We start from the raw sequence: 24,810 nt of genomic DNA, 5'->3' as shown, positions 1-24,810 counted from the left end.
CCCCACAGTGCGACTCGGGGTGCAGACTGTGAAGACCACTCTCAATCCAAGTAAGGGCAGCCATCGGCTTTCGCCCACCCACTCAGCACCACCCCGCCCCATCTGAGGACCGCAGGGTCTCCCTTCCACCGACCTCGAGCGAGGACAACCTCCCCACTTAACCAGGAAAGCCCCCAAAGTCTGAGACTCAAACATCACAAACTTAGCTCCCAATTCTTTGTCTTTTTTTTGTATATTGATCAAATAATGCACTACGTACCACGAAGTTGTTAGAAATTAAACCAAGAGTGTGCACTTGTACTGCCACTTAAGTCAGAATGGAGAATTAATGATAATGCTTGACAACCCCACCTCCTTGTCTGACACACATGCATATACACACACACTCTCTCTTCTAGAGGAAATCTTTAAGAAGGAGATGGCCAGACCTGTAGGAACTCTTAACTGCCCATTACAATAGCCAGTTTATATGGCTGCCCTGAAGCTATGATTTTAAACCAGGTCTTTAAAGTCCATATCTCTGCTTTTGTTTTTTAATGTGCAGCTACCTGGATTATACACACCTTGTTGAAAATGTAGGAGGAATTTTGTACCCGTAGTAGGGTTGGGTGATGACTGAAACATAAAGGGAGACATAATCCTATAATCCACACCACACCATACATGTCCCCTAGGAGACAAAAGGCCTGTGAAACAGGTAACATGTCCATGGAACAGAAAATGTTCACTTGTCACTAGGCCAATTGGTTACCGCAAATAATTTCTTTCCCTGCACAACACAAACAAGCAGGGTTTTCCCTATTTCGTACAAGAGGAGGGAAGCAGGAGACCAGCTGTCTTACTGTGTGCAGTCCCAACGCCTGTTTCTAATAGCAAGACAAATCCTTGATGGAAAATGTACAAAGTAATTGAGCTGGCAAGAAATCAGAAGGAAACACCCAGACCCCTTTCTTTCTGTTACATATGTATGACACCTTCTGAAGCTCATACTCAAACAGGAAAAGAGAACAAAAGTTACTATATATAACATTATTTTGATTTTCTTATCTGATTAGGTGGTTTTCTGTAATTGTTGGGTTGGATTTTAAAGGAATGCCTGTACAACAGGAAATCAACTCCAGTACAAAAAATAAAGTCATGTGGAATTTTTGAAAACTGCCATACGGTAGAATCCGTATCCTAGTTGTTATAATGAAAATAGAACGTCTGCTTCTTAATTTTAAAAAAAGATGATGTATAAATCTCAGTTCTGTTAGCCCGCTGTACCTGATGTTAAAATGGCACGTGAAGTTGGTCATGGAGAAAGTGGCCGCACAGGAGCTGCACACAAAGGGGGAGGGGGGCACGAACCCCCCCAGGGCACATCCGGGTAGCTCTCGGGGGAGACTTACCTGGGTGTGCCCGAGGGTTTCCAGTACCGGCAGAAGAGGTACTGTCCGTCGGCGTTGACCAGGTGAGGGAGGTCCTGGTACGGAACACTCTGCGGGGTCCGCCTGGGAGAACTTTCCTCCGGCATTCTGAAAGGATCTTCAGGTCCTGGGAAGGAAGAAGGACACATTCCAAAGTCAGGGATATGGCAAAACACATAGAGATCAGGAAGGAAACCTTGTTCAGAGTCAGTAACAATTTTTTAAAGCAGGTTAAAAACAAAAAACAAACAACCTCCATTTCAAAGATTTTTAAAATACATATATATTTCTTAAGACTGAAAAATCCCATTTGTTCTTAAGAAAAATGCTCACTTTATTTTTTAAGTGCCTCATTACAGCTTTTTCCCCCTTCCCATCTGTGTTTATTTTAAATCATTTCAGGAAACTTCATCTTAAAGACTATTTTAGCTGTAATCAAGTGGAAATTATCGTCAGCTCTGTGGGTATAAAGACCCAGCTGCAAAAGACCCATCTATCTTAAAATCCCCAAGGAAGTTTCAAAGGGGCGCGATAATGAGGTGGATGATAGTCCGATTAATTCCTCCTGTCTGAAATTCCAAGGATGCCATGACAAACCTGTTTCCATCACGTCCTGGCTTTTGCGGTCCACAACCACACAGCCTTGACAGTTAGAGCCAGGCAAACACGGGCTGTTCCCTCATCTCTGCGGTTACAGGGCGGCCTGCACAGCGCCCCACGCCCTTGCTTCCCACCTCGCGCCCTGGCTCCCAGATGCCGCCTGGGCTTGAAGGGTGCGGCGCCCTCTCAGCTCTCCGGGGCCGCCCTCCCTCCGCGGGGCGGGCAGCGGGCGCCTGCGAGCCTCCACTACTAGTTCACCATCACTTTTCCTAAACAAACCACTGAGGCGGGGTGAAGGGGGGCCGGGAGCCCGGCGCCCACTGCCCGGGAAGCCAGGGAACCAGCTCCGCGCTCCCAGGCCCCCGCACACGCACACATGCGGGTCCCCGAGGAAAGTCACCCGGGCTCCCGACAAACTTTGTTCCCCTCCCGTCTCCACCAGCGCGGGCAGCACAGCCCCGCGCTGTCTCTGGAGGTGCCGCCAGCTGCTCTGCTCGCGGACGGGCACGGGGACACGGAGTTGACGGGTCCAAGTTGGTTCGGGGCTGCTGCTGGGGAGCGGGGCGCGCGCGCACCGATGTACACACAGACACGCGCGCACTCGTGCACACGCGCGCAGGGGCGCGGGAGCCCACGCCGAGCCCGGACGCGGGGACGCGGGAACGCGGGAGCGCGGGGACCCGGGGCTGCCTCACCCGGGGACGGCGCGGCAGCCGGGGGCGGGGACGGGAGGCAGTTACCGGGGCCACGAGCGCCGCTGTCGCGTCCCCGAGCGCGGTCCTCGTCCGTGGCGGGCCAGGGCCAGAGAGCTGCGCGCCGCCGGCTCCGAGGAGACAGGGCGCGGCGTCCTCGCCGCCACTTATCCCGGCTCTCGGCGGGGGCGGCCGGAGGGGGTGGGAACTCGAGAGGCGGCGCCGGGCCCCGCCACGCGCTCCTCCCCGCCGGCCGCGCCCCGGGGTGGCCGCCGGGGACTGTCACTCCCCGAACGGAGACGGCTCTCGGGAGCCTCCGCGGCGGGAGGACACGCCACACCCACGCGCGCACACACCACGCGCGCACACCCACCCGCACAGAGACACATGCAGGGACACACATGCACACAGACCTCCCCACAGACACACACACGTGGGCACCACACATACACGCATGCAAACAACAAACCGCACGGACACACACTCAATACACAAAGACACATGCGATCCACAGAGACACACAAACCCACATAACACATAAAAAGGAACAGAGAGGCACTCAGACACAGACACCCCATGCAGACAGAGACACACACACATCACACACACACACACAGAAAGCTGGGGGGTTGGGGGAGGACGTGCACAATCGCCAAGAGGTAGGGTAGAGGCAGACAAGTGCAGGCCTTGCCCCAGAAACCCTCCCTGGGCGCCTAACAAGACCCCTGGGAACAGGGAGTTCTGAACAGCGTCCAGTGCAGCTGGCAGTGTAGCTGGGGCACAGGGACAGCACTGGATCAGAGTCTAGACCACCTGGGCTCAGCATTAGCACCTCCAATTTGCCTGTGGGGCTTCGTCTCCTCACCTGCAACCCACGACTGACAATACCTCTGTCCCTGAGTGACAGGTGCCCCTGCTCACACTGACCTCGGAAGGCCTTCGCATCCTTCCTTCTTTCTTTCACAAACAACTTTACACCATAGCAGTGTTGAAAAGAACCACTGTCCTCCAGAAACTCCCATCTCAGGGTCACACGTCTTGACGGGGGAGACCCAGGCTGCTTAAGGCCTGTGCTCTAAATTAAGAAATACAACGAGAGAAGCCGTTGAGAAGCCGCTTGGGGGTAAGCGCTGCGGAGAGGGGTGGCTAAGTGACAGGACCCAGGCACGGTCAGTCTGGAGCGGCCGGCCGTCTCGGAGCAGAGAGCCCGCAGGCGGAGGCTGGCACGCTGCGAGCACCTGCATTAGAATTTATTCAAGAAGTGGCCACTGGGGTCCAATGGACGTTGTGGGGGACCCAAAGCCCACCAAGTCCCCTGTATGCAGCTTTCAGATTTTCCCAGCTCCAGCATCTCATGATTTTGAATACACACTGTGAAAGTTTGGGGGACAGTTTTCAGCAGAACCCCAGTGGAAGTGGTGCTTAAGAGCCTGAAGAGTCTCTCCTAGTTTGGTTACCAACGTAAACGACAGCACGGGGGTTGGTCAGCGCCCACACTGGGAGTTAAGAGAGTGGGATTGCGCTGTTCTGTATCTGGCTTTTTTTTTAATTAAACTTTTTATTCTGAGAAAATTGTAGACTCGATTATTCAATTATATAAATGTAGATTCAATTCAGAAATAATACAGAGAGATGCTGTGTACCCTTTAATCCAGAGGTAACATCTTGCAAAACTATATAGGGCCATGTCACAACTGGGATATGGATGTTGACATAACCTTCCAACCCCACAAAGATCCCTCATGTTGCCCTCTTTTAGTCACACCCTCTGCTCTTCCACCCCCACTCTCCCCACACCCCCTGGTAACCACTAAGATGTTCTCCATCTCTAAACTTTTGTAACTTCAAGAAGTTTTATAAACTGAATTGCACAGTGTGTAGCCTTCTAGGATTGGCTTTTTTCTTTCAGCATTTCCAGGTTGTCACGCAGTATCCTATGGTATGGACGTACCACATGGTTTAACAGTTCACCAGGTGAAGGACGTTTGCATTGTTTTCAGTGTGTGGCTACTATGAATGAAACTTCCGTAAACATTCATCTGCAGGTTTTTGCATTTCTCTGGGATAAATGGCCTGGAGTACAATTGCTGGGCCCTATGGAAACTGCATGTTTAGTTTTTTAAGAGACTGCCGAAATGTATTTCCGAGTGGTTGTCCCATTTCATTTTCCCACCAGAAATGTATGAGACATCCAGTTTCTCATCATCCTCGTCCGCATTTACTGTTGTCACTGTTTCTTTGTTTTCGTTTTGCCATCCTGTTAGATATGTAGTGGTATCTCATTGTGATTTTAATTTTCATTTGTCTAATGGCTCATGTTGAGTATTTTTTATGTACTTATTTGCCATCTGTATATCCAATTTACTGGATGCCTCTTCACGGCTTTTGACCATTTTCTAATTGGATTTTTTTTTTAGTTCCTATTTGTTTTAGTTTTTGTTTTTACTGTGAGTCCTGAGAGTTCTTTCTATATTTTAGATATTAATCATTTGTTGGATATGATTTGCAAATATTTTCTCCCATTTGTAGCTTGTCTTTTCATCTTGTTAATGTGGTCTTTTGCAAAGCAAAAGTTTTTAATTTTTATGATAACAATTTATCAATTTTTCACCTTATGGAGTTTGCCTTTGGTGTCAAGTCTAAGAACTCTTTACCTAGTACTACATCTGAAGATTTTCTCCTATGTTTTTCTCTTTATATTTTACATTTCAGCCTCTGATCTAGTCTAAGTTAACTGTTATATAAGGTGTGAGACTTAGATCAGTTTTGTTTTTTGTGTTTTTTGTCTGTTGATGTCCAATTGCTCCAGTTTGCTGAAAAGGCTTCTTGCCCCGCCTTCCACTGAATTGCCCAACTTGTTAGATCTGTTTCTGGATTCTCTATTCTGTTCATTGATCTATGTGTCTATTTCTTCATCAGTACCTCACTGTCTTCATTATTGCAGTAATCTAATAAATCTTAAGATTGGATAAACTGATTCCTCCCACTTTATGCTTATTTTATACATTTTTAGCTATTCTAGTTCCTTCACCTTTCAATATAAATTTTAGAATAATCTTGTCTATATCTATAAAAAGTCTTGGTAGGATTTTGATAGGAATTGTGTTAAACTTGTACATCAATTTGCTGATGACATGTTTTTACTATGTTGATTCTTCTTGGTATGTCACTCCATCTATTTAGGTCTTCTCTGAGTTCTCTCAGTGTCGTATAGTTCTTAGTATACATGTTTTATACATGTTTTGTCAGATTTACATCTTTTTTCAAATAATTGTAAATGTCATGTATTTTTAATCTCGGTTTCCATGTATTCACTTCCAGTGCATGGAAAGACAACTGATTTTTGTAGGTTCATCTTGTATCCTCTGACCTTGCTGAACTCACTTAGTAGGAGGGTGTTTGTTGTTGTTGTTTGTTTTTGTAGCTTCCTTGGGATTTTCCATATAGACTATCATTATATTTGGAGTGAGTTTCTTGTAGGCAACGTATAGTTGGTTCATTTTAAAAAATTAATTCTGCCAATCTCTGTCTTTTAATTGGTATATTTAGAACATTGACTGTAACGACTGTTAAGTTAGGGCTTAAGTCCACCATTTTACTTGTTTTCTGTTATTTCTTTTTCCTTTTTCTGTTTTCTTTTTCTTGCCTTCCTGTGGGTTACTGGAACAGGATCTTTTTATAATGCTATACATTTTTTTTATCTGTACTGTGTTTGAGTGTATTTCTTTGTACAGACTTTTAGTGGTTGCTCTAGTATTGCATATGCATATAGCATATATATATTGCATGTATATTACACATATATACATATATGTACACATATATCATGGTTCACTGATGTCATTTTACCAGTTCTAGTGAACTGTAAAAACCTAACATCTCCTTATGTCCCTTCACTCTCCCCCATTTATACTACATTTGTCAAATATTTCCTCTGTGTACTTTGAGAACCACATCAGATTGTGTTATAATTTTTGCTTTGACCATCAGATATAGTTTAGAAAACTCGAGAGGAAAAGTAAAACCTATTTTATTTCCATGTATTTTTGCTCACCATGTTCTTTCTTCCTTCCTGGTATTCCAAGGATCATTTTATCATTTTCTTTCTGTTTAGAGAACTTACTTCAGCCATTTTTTGAGGATAGGTCTGCTGGAAAAAAATTCTCTTTATTTTCCTTCATTTGAGAATGTCTTGATTTCCCCTTCATTCCTGAAGGATATGTTTGCTGGATATAGGATTCTGGTTAATAGTTCTTTTCTTTCAGCACTTGAAACAGGTTTTGCCACTCTCTTCTGGCCTCACGGAATCTGAAGAGATATCCACTGTCGTTCAAATCGTTTTTCTCTTACAGGCAACATGTCATTTCTCTCTTGCTGCTTTCAAGGTTTTTCTTTGACTTTAGTTATCAGAAGTTTGACGATGATGTGTCTTAGCATGGATTTCTTAGAGTATATACCATCTGAGGTTTGCTCACCTTCTTGGAGTCACAGCTTTATGTCTCTTGCCAAATCTAGGACATTTTCAGCCATTATTTCTTCTGTTCCTTTTTCAGCCCCACCATCTTTTCTCCTCTCTCTTTGGGACTCTGAGGATACGAATGTTACATCTTCCATTATATTCCCATAGGTCCCTGAGGGTCTGCTCACTTTTTTCCAGTCTGTTTCCTCTCTGTTGTCCAGACTGGGTAATTTCTAGTGTCCTATCCTCCAGTTCACTGATTCTTTCCTCTGTCACCTCCATTCTGCCTTTGAACCCATCTCTTGGGCTTTTCATTTCAGGTGGTGCATGTATGTGCCCATCTGCCAGCCCCTCTGCCATGCCCACCTCCAAAAACTCCAATCCTAAGGTTTCTGGTCTATTTTACTGGGTTGGAACATAAAGGAGGGGGAGTAGGTGTTGATGGTGGGGTGACATGTAATTCTAGACATTTTGAGTTCTCTGGGACATCCGAGGAGGGGCCTGATGGGCAGTAGCAGGTGCAGAATGAGACTCAGACATTTGGAAATAATTGGTAATTGAGGTCATGAGAATGGAGTAACTTGTCCAGGAAATGTAGAGGAGGGGGAGAAGGAGGAGGGGGAGGGGAAAGAGGAGGGGGGAGGGGGAGGAGGGAGGATGGGAGAGGGGGAGGGGGAGGAGAGTTTGCAAAGGTGATGGAGACAGAGGAAGATGATCTGGAGGATGTGATCTCACAGAATCCAAAGGTACAGCATATGGTAAGAAAAAAGGACCAACAGAGTCTAATACTACTGTCCAGAAGTCAATCAAGAGGACTGAGGTGTGCACAGTAGATTTGATGACAAGGAGGTCACATGTGACCTTGGCGAGAACCCAGTTCATGGTTAATCAGGGCAGAAGACAGCCCGAACTGCATTATGAAGTGAGTGGAAAAGGAGTGAGGCAGCGAGTGGAGACAACTGTCTCAGGATATTTTCTGTGAAGAAGGGGCAGAAGAGCACAGTGGTGAAGTCGATGGGTTTGGGGGCCCGACAGCCTGGATGCAGAGCCCAGCTGTGCTGACTTCAGCGACATGATCTTGGGCGGGTGGTTTACCCTCTTCGTGCCTCTACAAAGTGAGAATAATTACGATTACTTTCTAGTTCACAGGGCCGAAGAGAACAGCGCAGGTCAAGTACTTAGCACAGCGCCTGGTACAATAAAACCTCACGATTTCTAAGTTAAGGTAATATATGTGCATGTGTTAAAAATGCCAGCGAGAACCAAAAAGTTATCAGTGAATGTTAAGTCTCCTTCCCACTCCTGTCCCCAGAGGTAACCGCCCTGCAGGTTCTCGAGTGACCTTCCAGACACACTCTGAGGTCTGAGGAGAGTGGGAAATGCCGGAAACATCTAGGAGGAGGAAGGGAGGAAGTAAGATGCAAGGGCACCAAATGGGAGTGAGAGTAACTGAATTTCTAGTGGCTCCTTAAAGAGGCAGGACCAACTGCTGGGCATAGGTGTGGAGGACAGGGCCCGAGAAACTGCTCCTCAGCAGGTGTCGAGGTTTGCGGCATGAACGGCCCCCGTGCAGGGCCACTCAGTCCCCACGCCGTCTGCATCTGTGACTGTGCAGCTCTTCCCATGGAGAGCCGGAGTCCAGCTCCCCTGCCTCGAATGTGGACTGGCTCCCCGACGTGCTCTGGCCAGTAGAACGCGGTGAAGTGCTGCTGTGCTCACTCTAAGCCTGCTCCAAGCCACTGCAAGAGGCCTGCCGTGCTTCCCCTCCCTTCCCTCTGCTGTGTCAACCCGCCTGCACGGCTCGGCGGAGCCACAGTCAAGGCGCAGGGAGGATGAGCGTGCGGAGGAAACAGAGGCTCCGCAGCTCACAAGCCGCCGCCCAGGAGCAGCTGGCCCTGCTCACCCGCAGCTGCCCGCGGCGCCTGAGGCAGCCTGGCCGGGACCGGCATCCATCGCCCCTGGCTGAGTCCAGCCCCCAGAGTCCTAAGCGGAATCGATGGCGGCTGCTTGAAGCCCTAAGTCCTGCCTCGTGACACAGCAGGTCCCCCATTACGCGTGCCTTCTTCCACACTCAGAGATTCCCTTCTCCGGCATCACTGCGGGACCTGGGAGGTGGGATTCAACAGTTCCAAGTCTAAACATTTTCTAAAATCACTGAAAATTTGGATGGAGGAAGGAAAAGGGAACACTGTACTGTATACACTATCTACAAAAAAGAATTTACAGATGACAGAACAAACAGGTTAATAGGATGTACCCAAAGCTGTAACTAAAAAGGTCATTAAAAAAAAAAAAATCGGGCTTCTCTGGTGGCGCAGTGGTTGAGAATCTGCCTGCCAATGCAGGGGACACGGGTTCGAGCCCTGGTCTGGGAAGATCCCACATGCCGCGGAGCAACTGGGCCCGTGAGCCACAACTACTGAGCCTGCGCGTCTGGAGCCTGTGCTCCGCAACAAGAGAGGCCGCGATAGTGAGAGGCCCGCGCACCGCGATGAAGAGTGCCCCCCACTTGCCGCAACTAGAGAAAGCCCTCGCACAGAAACGAAGACCCGACACAGCCATAAATAAATAAAAATAAATAAATAAAAATTAAAAAAAAAAAAAATCCTAGGGTTGCTATGACACGGTATATTGATTCTGTTGTTCTGTCATATTGAAATGCGTTTAAAAATTTCCTAACATCATTTCTGCCTTGGCCCCCTTTATTTTTCCCATGAAGTCTTAAGCTCCTTCTTCATCAATTCTTCCTGCATAGGACACTTGGGGCCACTAACGGCCATGGTTGAGAAAGGGCTGCTGGGTGTTAGATGCACGTGGAAGTCCTAAGGCGTGTGTGGGTGCAGAAAAACTCCTGAGGTCACTCAGCCTCCACTGACTCTTCCCGAGGACACGGCTGTCAGCGTCACTGAGGGTGGTTACACCAGCAGGGCGGCGTGGCGCTCAAGGCACGTCCCTGCCTTTCCTTGACCACTGAGAGTTGTGCAGGAAAGACAAAACAGTGGAATTTTAATCCTTTTAGTGTGGTTCCCACAGCAGTTACATCCACTGGAGTCAAAACAGGGGGTTAAATTAACAGGGGGAATTTGACAGCTGAGGAAACTGCACTGCCTTTCCTTGGCCACGGCCCACACGTGGGGAGGCAGAAGCAGCCCCTGAACCCCATCTGTCCGCACCCCATGTCCTTTCCTCTCCTACAGACTGGCATGTGGGCCGAGGTTTCTGGGGAGGATGGATGCAGGTGTTCACAGGCAGGGGTTAAGTGCCACTCAGCTGCATCATGGGAAAATCCCCTTCAGTTCCTGCATCTTTCTGAGGAAAACTCTTCGTTAGGTTTTTACGCATCCGTAAAGGCTCACTCATCTCCCTTTCTGATAAAGGCAACCACGCGTCCCTAGAAGTTAACCACTTGGCTTTGTCTTCATTCATTTATTTGTAGGGTTGCCTTAAATTTGTGGCGAGAGTTCATTTTCTATTTAAAGAAACCTTTAAAATAAATGAAGTTTAACACCACTTGATGTAAAGAAAGACAGTGAAGTAAATACAGAGCACGTGGTCCACAGACATGGCGAAGCTACAGTGTCAGTTGTGTGGCCGTTAAGTGAGTCGGGGACGCGCAGGGAGGAGCCCCGGGGTGGAGGCGCTCTGCCTCTACCTGCCGACAGCACGTCCTGGTTCAGGCTCCTTCCACGCCAGCCTGAGACCTTGCTGCCGGGCTTCAGCCTCCTGTGGGTCAGAATAACGGTCGGCACAGAGGGTCTCCAAGGTCATTCTCAGAAAGTCATCTGTGGAGGGCTATTTTTGCTATGTATTTAAGCACCAGGGCCAGGCCTACTGGGAAAGGCCATTAAGTCCAATCAAATCCACAAAGATGAAAATGCAGGTTCCCACCCACATGCCACCCCCTTTAAATGCATTTGGCAAGCCCAGAATGTCAGCAATTTGTAACCGGGCCCAATCACTGTAATGAGATTTGCACTCAGCGGTAGAGGAGAAATGCTTCCACTGACTAATCTGGTTAACGGAGCAGTTAAAGTTATACACGCTGAAAAATATTCCGTCAGGGTCACTCTAAGTACAAGTAAAACGGACTCTGCTAGCAAGTAACAGTGGCGGGTCACACACATCTATTTTTATTTAAAAAATGTTTTTTCAACTTCTCTTGAAATAGATGCCACTGCCCTGGTGCTGAAGGTTGGCCTCTGAAGGCAAATGAGGTCGTGGTTATGTTCAGGCAGGGAAAGTCCAATGACGGCTGAGTAACTGCAGAAAGTGCTGCATGCGTATGGACATTTCCAGACACTCTAGGCAAGTTTCGGGGGAGGCATGGTGTGCAGCATTTCTAAACAACAGCATATTTTCTGGTCTGTTTTTATTTGGCTGATTTTGGTCAGAGAGGCTTGTTATGGGCATAGACCCTGGGGTCTTAATCAGCTCTTGGACTTTCAGGCTCTGTGCCCTTGAGCAAGTTACTTAGCCTCTCTGTGCCTCAGTGTCCTCATCAGTAAAAGGGATGTGATAATATTATTTGCTTCACAGAATGGCTGTGAAGACTAAATGAACGGACACATTAAAATGCTGAGAACAAGGCTGGGCACACAGTAAATACTTTATGTGTGAGCTGTATTATCTTATTATTATTATTACTATTTGTAAAACAGCATCAACTCTCCCCTCCAAATTGCCTTTGTGAATACCACACACCTGAGAACCTGTATCTTAGGAAATCGTGTTACTATACACAATGTTAAATGTACGTTTCCCTGTACGTCACGCAAAACTGGTGAGCTTGAGGAAGGATTTTACAGCTGAAAGCTGTCCCAGACATCATCCATTCTAAAGGCACCATTTTGTGGATGAAACAACTGAGACCAGAGGGGTGAGGTGACTTGCCCAAGGCTGCACAGCAAGTTGGCGGTCAAGTACATACCAAGGGCCCGGGGCCCTCCTCTTGCATCCTGGGTACAATCTACATCACCTGCTTTCATTCCCAGTGGATTCTTAGCGTCTCAGGTAAGAAAAACAAGTGGAGACCAGGGATTATGATGCTTGCGGTCCCTCACCCACATGCTGCCACAGGCAGTGTCAGCCTTTCCCCCCCTCATTTCCTTCAAATCCACAAGAGGTCTCTGTGGACACCTGTTTTCTCTAATTTGTTTTTTGACCACCAAACAACACTTTCTCTTTTCCAACAACAGCTATATTTCCTTTTAAGGAATTCTCCACCACTGTGTAAATTCTTGGGGCCACTGTCAATCAAAGTGTGTGCACCTCCCTCCAGCCAGGGGTTGGCCCAGGGCCCAAGGAAGGCCACTGGAGGCTCCCTGACCCTTGCACAGAGTGACATAGGATGGAAGGTACACGCAGAGCTCACTCACACCCATGTTTTCTGGGCATGGTAGCTGGGGGGCAGGGGGGAGTTGGTTCCTGCTGCAGGATGCCTGGTGCACGTCATGGGCCCTGATCTGTGGCTTCCAAGCTTCCAGGCTCTGGTGCATCCTGTGAGGGATCCAACAGGGCTCCAATAAAGGTCCTTTTGGCTTAAGTCAGCCAGATTTGATTTCCATTGCTTGCAATCAAAGAACTTTTTTTTCCATTCGTTTATTTATTTACTTATTTATTTTTGGCTGCATTGGGTCTTTGTTGCTGAGCGCGGGCTTTCTCTAGTTGCGGCGAGCAGGGGCTACTCTTTGTTGCGGTGTGCGGGCTTCTCATTGCGGTGGCTTCTCTTGTTGCGGAGCACCGGCTCTAGGCGCGCGGGCTTCAGTAGTTGTGGCACACGGGCCCTGCAGTAGAAGCGCAGAGCCCTAACCACTGGACAGCCAGGGAAGTCCCTGGCCCCAGCTTCTAATACCATCACGTTGGGGGATAGACTGCAACATACAAACTTGGGGGGTGGTGTGGGGGACACAAACATTTAGTCTGTGGCACCAAACAACCTCCAAAACACAGATACAGACATATTCCTAGGACTCCTGTCCCTTAATAAGATTGTCGAATGGCAAATGGAGATAGCCAACTCTGCATTTAGTTGAATTTTATTCACTTATTTTTTGAAGAACTAAAATGCAGATCCTAGGGAAGTCCCTGGCGGTCCAGTGGTTAGGACTCCGTGCTTTCACTGCCGGGGGCGTGGGTTCAATCCCTGGTCGGGGAACTAAGATCCTGCAAGTTGCGTGGTGTGGCCAATAAAATAAAATAAAATAAAATGCAGAGCCTAGAAGATTAGCCTCTTCACCTGCAGGAGACTTTGTGGAGACACCGTGCAAATAATCTTGTGTTTCTCCTAAGTCCCCAGGACCTCATCACCCAGGGGATGGAAATTAAGTCATGTATAGGGATGGTAATACCTGATGACACCCATTACTTAGGCTCTGGGTTGGTATTTTGTGTCTATAGGCCTATGTAACACTCACCACAACCTTGGAAGGAAGAGCTCTTATCATTAGCCCCATTTTACAGATAAGCAGGCTCAGTAGTTGTGGTGCACGGGCTTAGTTGCTCCGCGGCACATGGGATCTTCCTGGACCAGGGCTCCAACCCATGTCCCCTGCATTGGCAGGCGGATTCTTAACCACTGCACCACCAGGGAAGTCCCCCATGTAATATTTTTAAATTTTTAGTAAAATTTCTGTTTTACTCATTGTCTACCTGAAATTCATAATGGAACTGTTGTGCATGCTGTATTTTTAATTGCTAAATCTGGCAACCCTAGTCTACCAGGATCCAGTTGTTAACCTCTCAACATCTAAAAGGGCTTGAAGCTTTTAAAACAAAGGGATTCATTAAGAAGAACCAAAAGAGCAGAATGAGTGGCTTAAATTAAGGGACATGAGTATGATTAATTATATTTTCAACCCTGATATGAATGTAGTCGAATCACCAATTTCTCTCCACAAAAGAGCAAGAACTAGAGGTGGCAGAGGGTTTAGTAAATAGTACTGGAAAATAAAGCTGAATTTCTACCTAATACCACACGAATTATAGACCCAAAAGTGAAAGACAGACTTTAAAAGAAAATACCAGAGAATGTCTTTGTTACCCTAGGTGTATGGAAGGCATCTTAGAGTAAATTTTAAAAATACAAACCATAAGACAAAAAAAAAAGAATTTGATTACATCAAAATTAAGGACTTCCTTTCGACAGAAGACACCAAGGACAAATAGGGGAAGACAAGGAAAAGGTGGAGATATTTACCAAAGACAAATTAGGGATTAATTTATACAAGGCACAAGGAACTCTTGAAAATCAACAAGAAAAAGTCAACTGACCTAATAGGGAAAAAGTGGGCAGAGAATATAAACAGGGGATTTACAGAAACAGAATACCAAAAAGCTAATAAGTGTATCGAAGAGATGCTCAAAATCATCAGTAATCAGAGAAATGCACAACTAAATAACATCGACACATCACTCTGTACAAGCCTGTGTCAGCCTGGCGACGAGAGAAGGCTGGGCTCAGGAAGGGGCTGCAGGAGAGCTGCACCCGGCTGGTGGGAGTGGACAGCCTGACACCCCCGGCCGGCACCTCCCAGTCCCGTTCTCACACAGCTCCAGAGGGGGCAGCACAACCCTTTGTGGGCAGCCGTCCATTCCCCCTGAGTGGCCGTTGCTGGGGCAGTGGACCAATCACAGAAGGTCATATAGAATTCAAAGCAATGGCCAGACACACCCAAAGTAACAGAAGCGCCTGCAGAGCACTTAGTAAACAAAGTGAAAAACAGAAAGAAATCTATAACACACTTCCATCTATATGTACTTAAAAACATAGTCACCCCAAACATATTTTGCAATCATGAGCTATATATTCAGAATAGAAAAGTTGTATTTGCTTGGAAGGAGAATCGGGAGAGGGATGCAGAGATACAGAAAATGATAAATGAGAAAAATAATAATAAAAATAATAAACAAAGAGCAAACAATAAAATAAGAAGTAAAGAAGAAAGAAGAAAAATGTAAATAAAATGAAAGAAGAAACAACCAAGCGTGGTAAGTAGCATGAAATGAGGGGTATTCTCGGCCCAGCCCTCTACACCTGAAGTTCAAACACAAACATGTAAATAAATAAATAAGCAACCATGGGGGTCTACAGTCACTGTCGTCGTCCCCTTTGGGGCTCACTCCGAGGTACCCACTTCTCCGACCCTCAGGAGCCCTGGCCTCCCGGCTAGTGCTCAGTTCTGCCCAGCCTCTGGGCCTGCTGCCCTTTTCATGCAAACTGTCTCTGCATCTTGCATGTGGACGACCTGATTCCCACTGCTGAGAGGTGGTTCTTCCCTCCTTCTCCTGGGGAAATGCAATCACTCGCAGCGGGTGAACCCATTACTCGGCCCAGCCCCACTCTCTCTGACTCGTGGATCTGAGCTCCTCACATTCTGGGTCTTAAGCAGTGGGTTCTGACCAGAAGAGCAGAGTGCCACCAGAACTCCCCTCCTTTCCTGACATTCTCTGCAACCTCGGACGGGGGAGGGAGTCTCAGCATCTCTACTTGAAAATGTTCCTTAGGTGGCTCTTAGGAACTTCACAGGTTGAAAAATGCTGATTTTTTTAAAAAAACAAAACAAAACTGTAAGACAGGCTCTAAAATTAGCACGTAGACAATTTAATTGTTTAGCCATAGAAGACTTGGTGAGATTGTATCTGTTTTGTTCATGTATTTCTAATTATGAACCAATAATGTGGAATAGAACTAATTTTATTATAACCACTAGTCTGCAATAAAGCCAATGCACAAAAGATAAAATTAGCACACAGAAATCAACAGCCTTAAATATATATCTCAGAGGATATCAGGAAGATAAAATCCCTTTTATAATAATAACAAAGAAGATAAGATATTTAGGAATAAACTTAATAAGAAATATGCAAAACCTGCATTAAACACCTTCGAAAGACAGAGAAAATAGATGTGAACAAATGGAAAGACATTCCTTGTTCTTAGACAGAATGGCATCATCATAAAATTAATTTAAGTTTTCCTTAAATTAATTTATGAAGTTTAAACAATCCCAATAAAAATAGCAATAAGCTTCTTTGTGAAGTTAGACAATTGATATGAAAGCTCTTAACCTTAAAAATGCAAGAATCGAATTTAATGCCTGACAGGCAAGAACGCCTGACAGGCAAGAACGCCTGACAGGCAAGAACGCCTGACCGGACGCTGAAGCAAGCTTTTCAGACAGTGTGGTATCAGCACACAAATGACTGAAGGATCCGTGAAAAAGAACAGAAAGTCCAAAAGTAGACCCAGGCACATGTAGGAATTTGGCATTTGATAAAGGTGGCATCTCAAGTCACTGGGGCAAAGAAGGACTTTTTAACAAATAAACTTATTAGTTGTTTTAAAAAAGGTAACACAAGATCTGCAGCTCACACCATACATAAGAACAAATTACAAAGCGGTCAGAGATCTAGATGTAAAAAAAGAAACCACCAGAAAGCCAGGACTCTCATGTCCCTCCTGACTCTCAGATGCTGGGATTTCAACTCTTTGGCAAAGTAACTGAAAAGGCAGAGTGTCCCCGAGAACAAGTATTGGGTTGGCAAAAAAATTCGTTCGGTTTTAAGTAAAAATAAAAGATTTTTCATTTTCACCAAGAACTGTACTGAACACCGTATTCACTAATCGACGAACTTTTTGGCCGAGCCACTACACTTGTTTCAGTTTTCAGACCACCTGGCTCACCCACTGTGCAGCTGTGATGCACAGGACGTTTTATACCCACATTTGTGCAAAGACTGCCAGCTCACGGCAACCACCAGACATTTCCCAGATACCCTTGCACCTGAAGCAGACCACGAGCACCAAGTTCAAAAATGCTGAAAACAACGTGTGGTTCTCTCTCTGAGTTAAAACTCTCCTGAGCTTGTTTAGAGATTAACCCAGAACGGCCGGCAGCATCACCGCAGCCCCTACCCGGCGCAGTGGTGAAGGAGCACCGCTGTCAGATCGGGGAGAGCGCAGCCTGGCTTGGAAGGGAGCCACCGGTCAGGCAAAGCTATTACAGGGGTGGTAACATTTAGAGTTTCTTTTCTGGGGTCAAAAGAAGTTGTTTTCACATCGCCAGCAGCCCCACACCTGTTGTAATAGGAACCCAGGTGGGGGAGCACGTGGCCCAGTAAGATCTTAAATCACTTCCCGAGAGTGACAAGCATGACTTGGCGGCCTCCTGAGGACGGATCAGAACCTGCTCAGCAGAGGAAGTGACAACAGCACCCTGGCCTCCCAACCCCAGAGGCCAGCAAGCAAGCTCAGAGCTTCCGGGGCTGGTGCGGAAGGGCGCTGCAAGGGAAGGGGCTGGCAAAGGGGGAAGACATCTGTAAATACCGAGGGGTCCACAGCGAGAGCGGAAGGGGCTGCAGCAGAAAGTCAGCCTTGCAGGGATGCGCGCTCCAGCCTCAGAGCCACGGATGCACAGCCGGGGGCGGGCGGGGGCGGGAGCGTGGTGGTGGCAGCGGGGAGGCTCTGCCCTCAGGCAGCGCTGCAAACACCCGTGTGTTCAGAGTGCAGGGACTTGAGCTGATCAGCAGCACAGACCAGAGCTGCCTTCCTGTTGAGGGAGAGGAAAACGCCTCCAAACATCTGATCCTAGAGAAAGGCTGAGGCGCATTTATAATCCTTTTAAAGCATGATTATGATAGCGTAGAATAAATACATTCAACGGGCGTGCCGGTGACTTATGACACCTGCAGGAAGAAAATGCCTTTAAGCAGGTGCGTTGGCATGTGACGCCCTCAAACCCCAGACAAGGTGTCCCCATGTCCAATCACAGACGACTCATGGCAGTTGCTGTACATAGAAACCCTCAGGGAAACCGACAGACAAAACACACACACGGCTGCATTTAAGGGTTAAGGCCTAAAACAGCATCCTTTGACATGGAAGAGCTGGGAGCACCTAGGAAACAGGAGCACGGATTCACATCCTCCAGAAACAAGCTCCTCGCCTGGCCTGCAAGGTTCCACGGGTCCGGCCCTACCCCGACGGCTCTGAGCCCACCCCACCCCACCCCCACCATTCTAACCCTTGTGTTGCCCCCTCCACACCCGCCACCTTGAACGCGCCCACTGGTCCTGACTCAGGGCCTTTGCTCCTGTGGGTCCTCCACGCCGGAAGCCCTGTGCTGTCCAACCTCAGCAGGACTGTCCCTCGCTCTCTCAGGCTCTGCTCGGGTGTCAGCTCCAGACAGGCCCCCCACCCCCGACCAAGTAGCCCCTGATCCTCTATCGCCCAACCTCCTTCTGTTTCCTTCACAACACCCTCACTATTCTGAGTACTTCATAATAGATCACGGTACTCAATACTAAAATTACATTATTTACAAATGCATTAATACTTAGTATATCTGTCTTTACTTGTTTACTGTCTAGGACACCACCGTCCAGCACGGTAACCTCTAGCCACACTTGAGGTTCGGCAGGTCTGAACTGAGGAGTGCTACAAGTGTAAAACACACACTGGATTTTGAAGACTTAGCATAAAGAGAGAAGGTAAAGGATCTCACCAGTAATTTTTATATTGATTACATGTTGAAACAATAAATTCTGGATTAACTCAATATATTGGGTTACCCACAATTTAATATTGAAATCAATTTCATTTACATCTTTTTACTCTGTCAATGTGCCTACTAGACAAGTTTAACTTCCACATGTGGCTTGCATTTGTGATTTTCGTCCTGTTTCCACCGGACAGCAGTGATGTAGGATGAACATCCTGTGAGAATACGGACTTTGCCTGTCTTGTCCTGGCGTCTAGGAGAGCGCCTGGTGCACAGTTCAGGCTTCAGTCACTTGTTAGCAGGACACTGTGTTCATTGCATTCTCTTCCTCTGTCCTCACTCTCTCGCAATTCCTTGCCCCCTGACGACATCGTTACATAGGATGCCAACACCCTTCCTTGTCTGCTTAACTAAGCCCCTGTCCTGATTTGCTCCCTTCTTGGTTAGATCTTAAAATGTGTTTGGAAATAACCTTAATTCTTTTCCAAAATAGTTACTGCATTTTGAAGAGCCCATTTTATGGATAAATTAATCTAATTACCCTGAAAGAACAGGTGGAAGAAAGGGAAAGAAAAACAAACAATCTCATCACAGGGAGCCGTGTGGGGTAGCAGCTGAGAGAGCAAAGGCCTGGGGGTGAGAAAGGTGCCAGATGCCTGAGCAGGAAAGGAAGGGTCAGCAGTGAGGACAGGACGGGACAAGCACTGAGAACCAGCCTCTGCGTCCCAGCCCCAGGCAGGCGCACCCCACTCCGAGCAGCTGATGAGGCAGCAAAGACATCTACGTGAGGAGAGACGCCACCCACTCAAAGTCATTCTGCAGAATTACTGAGCACTTCCTATATGCCAGTGCTGGGGACACAGCCAGAATAAAAGAGACAAGGTTCTTACTGGAGCTTATATTCTGGCTGAAGGAGACAGAAAATGAACACATAAGCACATAAATACATATGTATTCTATATGCTTTATTACTGCACACTCAGAGAATGGAATCCATGTTCTCAATTAAATTTTAAAATCCACAGCTTGGTGGATAAAGTTGGGCAGTAGAACTGTTTGAGTATAATTTTAGGACTTTTACAAGTTAAGGATATTTAAGATAAATCTCTGCAGAAATAAAACCCAGGCTAGATTTGAGAACACAGAGGCCACTGTGCAAAGGAGCATTCAGTCCCAGCTGAGTGCCACTGATGTGGGACAGCTCCAAGACTTGTCACACACATTGCATGTCGAAACCTAGAAAATGCTAAAATTACATTTCTAGAGAAGAAAAAATCATTTTAATACCAGTATTAGCATCAGTACAAAAGTAGTACAAAACGCACCTGCAGAGTTGCTAGTGCTGCTATGATATTTGGCACAGAATGAAAGAAAAGCAAAACATGACACCCACTGGAATAGAACTCGCTTGCCTGAAAAGCCCTGAACTCTGCAGCGTTCCAGGGCAGGAAAACACTGTGAGCACGCCCCAGCACCTTCTGGAAACTGCTAGCACTGCAGCCCAGATCGCTGGCTCCGAGCTGAAAGGAGCCAGAAACAAGGAACAAGGGCACTGATTTAACATTCTGCAGTCACCGCAGCACCAGGGCAGGGAGCCCACGTGCAGCGTGGCTCAGCAAAGGAGACCTGGCGATCCGTAAGGCAGGCTTTCGGGCAATATGTAATCAGTCCCTGGCTTATGAATTATGTACTACTACGTCGATGCTCAATGAGTTTCTGCAGAAGGGATGGGTGTGCTATTCACAAGTGGTGTCTTAGTATAAAAGGAAGCACTGAGGAGAATGGTTCAAGATGGCGGAGTAGAAGGACGTGTACTCACTCCCTCTTGCAAGAGCACCAGAATCACAACTAACTGGTGAACAATCATCGACAGGAAGACACTGGAACTCACCAAGAAAGATACCCCACATCCAAAGACAAAGGAGAAGCTGCAATGAGACAGTAGGAGGGGCGCAATCACAATAAAATCAAATCCCATAACTGGCAGGTGGGTGACTCACAGACTGGAGAACACTTATACCACAGACGTCCACCCACTGGAATGAAGGTTCTGAGCCCCATGTCAGGCTTCCCAACCTGGGGGTCCGGCAATGGGAGGAGGAATTCCCAGAGAATCAGACTTTGAATGCCAGTGGGATTTGATTGCAGGATTTTGGCAGGACTGGGGGAAACAGAGACTCCACTCTTGGAGGGCACACACAAAGTAGTGTGCACATCAGGACCCAGGGGGAAGGAGCAGTGACCTCATAGAAGACTGAACCAGACCTACGTGCTAGTGTTGGAGGGTCTCCTGCAGAGGCGAGGGGTGGCTGTGGCTCACCAAGGGACAAGGACACTGGCAGCAGACATTCTGGGAAGTACTCCTTGGCATGAGCCCTCCCAGAATCCGCCATTAGCCCCACCAAAGAGCCTGGGTAGGCTCCAGTGCTGGGTTGCCTCAGGCCAAACAACCAACTGGGAGGGAACTGAGCCCCACCCTCCAGCAGACAAGTGGATTAAAGTTTTACTGAGCTCTGCCCACCAGAGCAACACCCAGCTCTACCCACCACCAGTCCCTCCCATCAGGAAGCTTGAACAAGCCTCTCAGATAGCCTCATCCACCAGAGGGAAGACAGCAGAAGCAAGAAGAACTACAATTCTGCAGCCTGTGGAAGGAAAACCACATTCACAGAAAGACAGACAAACTGAAAAGGCAGAGGACTATGTACCAGATGAAGGAAGAAGATAAAACACCAGAAAAACAATTAAAGGAAGTGGAGATAGGCAACCTTCCAGAAGAAGAATTCAGAATAATGATAGTGAAGATGATCCAAGACCTGAGAAAAAGAAATGGAGGCAAAGATTGAGAAGATGCAAGAAATGTTTAACAAAGACCTAGAAGAATTAAAGAACAAACATCTAGAAGAATTAAAGAACAAACAAGCAGAGATGAATAATACAGTAACTGAAATGAAAAATACACTAGAAGGAATCAATAGCAGAATAAATGAGGCAGAAGAATGGATAAGTGACCAGGAAGACAGAATGGTGGAATTCACTGCCAACACAACACAGTAAAGAATGAAAAGAAATGAAGACAGTCTAAGAGACCTCTGGGACAACATTAAACGCAACAACATTCGCATTATAGGGGTCCCAGGAGGAGAAGAGACAGAGAAAGAACCCAAGAAAATATCTGAAGAGATTATAGTTGAAAACTTCCCTAACATGGGAAAGGAAATAGCCACCTAAGCCCAGAAAGTGCAGACAGTCCCAGGCAGGATAAACCCAAGGAGAAACACACTGGGACACACAGTAATCAAACTAACAAAAATTAAACACAAAGAAAAATTATTAAAAGCAACAAGGGGGAAATGACAAATAACATACAAGGGAACAACCATAAGGTTAACAGCTGATTTCTGAGCAGAAACTCTGCAAGCCAGAAGGGAGTGGCACGATATATTTCAAGTGATGAAAGGGAAGAACCTACAACCAAGAGTACTCTACCCGGAAAGGATCTCATTCAGATTCGCTGGAGAAATCAAAAGCTTTACAGGGCTTCCCTGGTGGCACAGTGGTTGAGAATCTGCCTGCCAGTGCAGGGGACACGGGTTCGAGCCCTGGTCTGGGAAGATCCCACGTGCTGCGGAGCGACTAGGCCCGTGAGCCACAACTGCTGAGCCTGCGCGTCTGGAGCCTGTGCCCCGCAACAAGAGAGGCCGCGATAGTGAGAGGCCCGCGCACCGCTATGAAGAGTGGCCCCCGCTTGCCGCAACTAGAGAAAGCCCTCGCACAGAAACGAAGACCCAACACAGCCAAAAATAAATAAATTAATTAATTAAAAAACAAAAATAAATAAATAGACTAATTAATTTTTTAAAAAATCAGTTGGATAGGGACTTCCCTGGTGGTCCAGTGACTAAGACTCTGCGCTCTCAAAGCCAGGGGCCCCTGGTTCGATCCCTGGTCAGGGAACTAAATCCCACATGCTGCAACTGAGACCTGATGCAGCCAAATAAATAAGTAAACACTTAAAAAAAAAAAAAAAAAGAATCGGTTGGATAAGCTGGCAATGTATTAGTTTCCCATTGCTACTACAAATAACAACCACAAATTTAATAGCTAATAACAACACACATTTAGTATCTGATACTAAATGGAGATCAGAAATCCCACATGGATCTTACTGGGCTGAAGTCAGGATGTAGGGTCAGCTGTCTCTTTCTGGAGACTCTGAGGGAGAATCTGATCCTCTGCCTTTTCTGGCTTCTAGGGGTCACCTGTGTTCTTTGGCTTGTGGTCCCTCTATCTTCAAAGCCAGCATCATAGCATTTTCAAGCCTCTCTCTCTATCCTCCTTCCCCTTGCCAACCACCCCCAACTCTGCTTCCACTCTCACATCTCCTCCTTTGACTCTGACCCTCCTACCTCCCTCTTACAAGGAGCCCTGTGATCCCATCTGACCCACGAGGATAGTTGCCCTAGTTCAACATCCTTCATGTAGTCACACCTGCAGAGTCCCTTCTGTCACGTGAAGCACCATGTTCACAGGCTCCGGGGTTACGGCTGTGTATCTCTGGGTCGGGGGCATTAGTCTGCCTCCCACCCCAGCACTGGACTTCTAAAGAGCAGCCCTGGAACACAGCTGGCCGTTCAGCACCCCTCTCCATTCTGCACGAAATCACTTCCTGCCTGGAAGCTTTCTCTCCTCCGCCAAACTATCAATCAAGTGCGAGGGGAAAATAAAGACATTTTCCGGAGTAAATTCTCAAAACATTTACGTCCCACACATCCTCTCTCGAGAAACTCCTGGAGGATGTTCTCAGACAAATGACTCAACTAAGAAAGAGAAGGCACTGGGGTTACAGGAAAGAGTAGACACAGGGAGGAAGGAAAGGGTATCAGCAAAATGGTACTGAACACACACTGCAGAAGGACAGCTGTGGGCCGTCCAGACTCCAGCGGTTTACAAGAGTCCAGAGACACTCCCTTGGGAAGATGAGCTGAGAGGATATCTGATGCATGTGACCTTACTGTGAGAAAATACAGATAATGGGTAAACAGTCTGGGACAGAATTAACAATAAGTTCATGGAAAACCAAGCATATGAAAAAAAAAGACAACTATTTACTCCAAGGAAAACAAAAGTTGTGCAGGAAAAGAAAAGTTAATCATAGATTACCACTTTGGGCAGTTTCATAGCTGCAAATAGTATTTCCATAGCCATGAAAATGTGGATATCAATAATCTGTTTAACCGAAACCAAGGTAAAAGCAACCATGGGAGGGTGAGGGTGGCCCAGAGTGGGAAGCAGGGCTGGGAAGCAAGTCTGAGTGGGGATCAGTAGATATGGAGAAGAACTGAAAAAGCCAGAAGGAGCAATATGAGAATGTTATTTAGGGGCCTGCAAGCACAGGCCAAAATAATCGTCCAGAAGAGGTAAAGGCGAAGGGAAATGTGGATGAGAAAGAGAAATGGGACTGTCTAGTAAGGATCAGAAAACCTTTTCTGCAAAGAGCCAGACAGTAAAATCTACAACAGATTCATTTTCTATGCTGCATCACAAACAGTCACAAATGTGGTGACTCAATACCATTTATTAACCCTCAGCTCTGTAGGTCAGAACACGGCACAGCGTGGTGGATTCTCTGCTCACGGCTCACATGCCCGAAATCAAGGTGCTGGCAGGCTCCTCTTACCTAGAGTCTCTGGGGAAGGAGCTGCCCCAGCTCAGCCGGTGCTGGCAGCTTCCAGGTCCTGGCGCTCGTAGGACCGAGGGCCCCATTCCTGCCACATGGCCCCTCCATCCTCAAGGTCTTGTGCGCTTCCAATCTCTCTAGCTCCCTCTTCTGCTTTTAAGGACCCACCCAGATGATCCAGGAGAACTTCCTTATTTTAAGGTCCACTGATGAGCAACCTTAATCACATCTGCAAAGCCCCTGTGCCAAGCCAAGTAACACAGTCGTGGGTAACACCAGACAGGGAAGGTCACAGGGCTTTGGGAGTCACACCACCTCTGTCACCTGGACTCAGCTCTGCCCTGTAGCGCAAGCACACGCATAGGACACCCAGGGAAAGAGCTGGAGGAACACCAAGTCCTAACTGTTATCGCCTCTGGGGAAGGGGCTGAGGCTGGGCATTTTATTCTGCATCCTCACCATCCTCTGATTA

At 47.1% G+C, this 24,810-nt stretch overlaps 1 protein-coding gene across 5 annotated transcripts in view; it reads right to left on the bottom strand.

Moving 5' to 3' along the window:
• The window catches only part of MGLL (monoglyceride lipase), a 231,021-nt gene that overhangs the window by 100,408 nt on the left and 105,803 nt on the right, over positions 1-24,810 (bottom strand). Inside the window, exons 1-2 of one of the 5 annotated variants that reach the window (XM_082414018.1) lie at positions 2,750-2,921; positions 1,392-1,536 (exon numbers count right to left, since the gene is read on the bottom strand). In XM_082414018.1, coding sequence (XP_082270144.1) covers positions 1,392-1,516 — 125 coding nt within the window. In that variant the 5' untranslated portion in view covers positions 1,517-1,536; positions 2,750-2,921. Of the gene's footprint in view, positions 1-1,391; positions 1,537-2,006; positions 2,557-2,749; positions 2,922-24,810 lie in introns of those variants that run through there. The other 4 variants (XM_082414017.1, XM_082414016.1, XM_082414020.1 and 1 more) reach the window with 4 other exon arrangements.

The sequence above is a fragment of the Balaenoptera physalus genome (assembly GCF_965194825.1).
Source record: "Balaenoptera physalus genome assembly, chromosome: 11".
NCBI lineage: Eukaryota > Metazoa > Chordata > Mammalia > Artiodactyla > Balaenopteridae > Balaenoptera > Balaenoptera physalus.
This window is presented reverse-complemented; position numbering and strand designations above follow the sequence as displayed.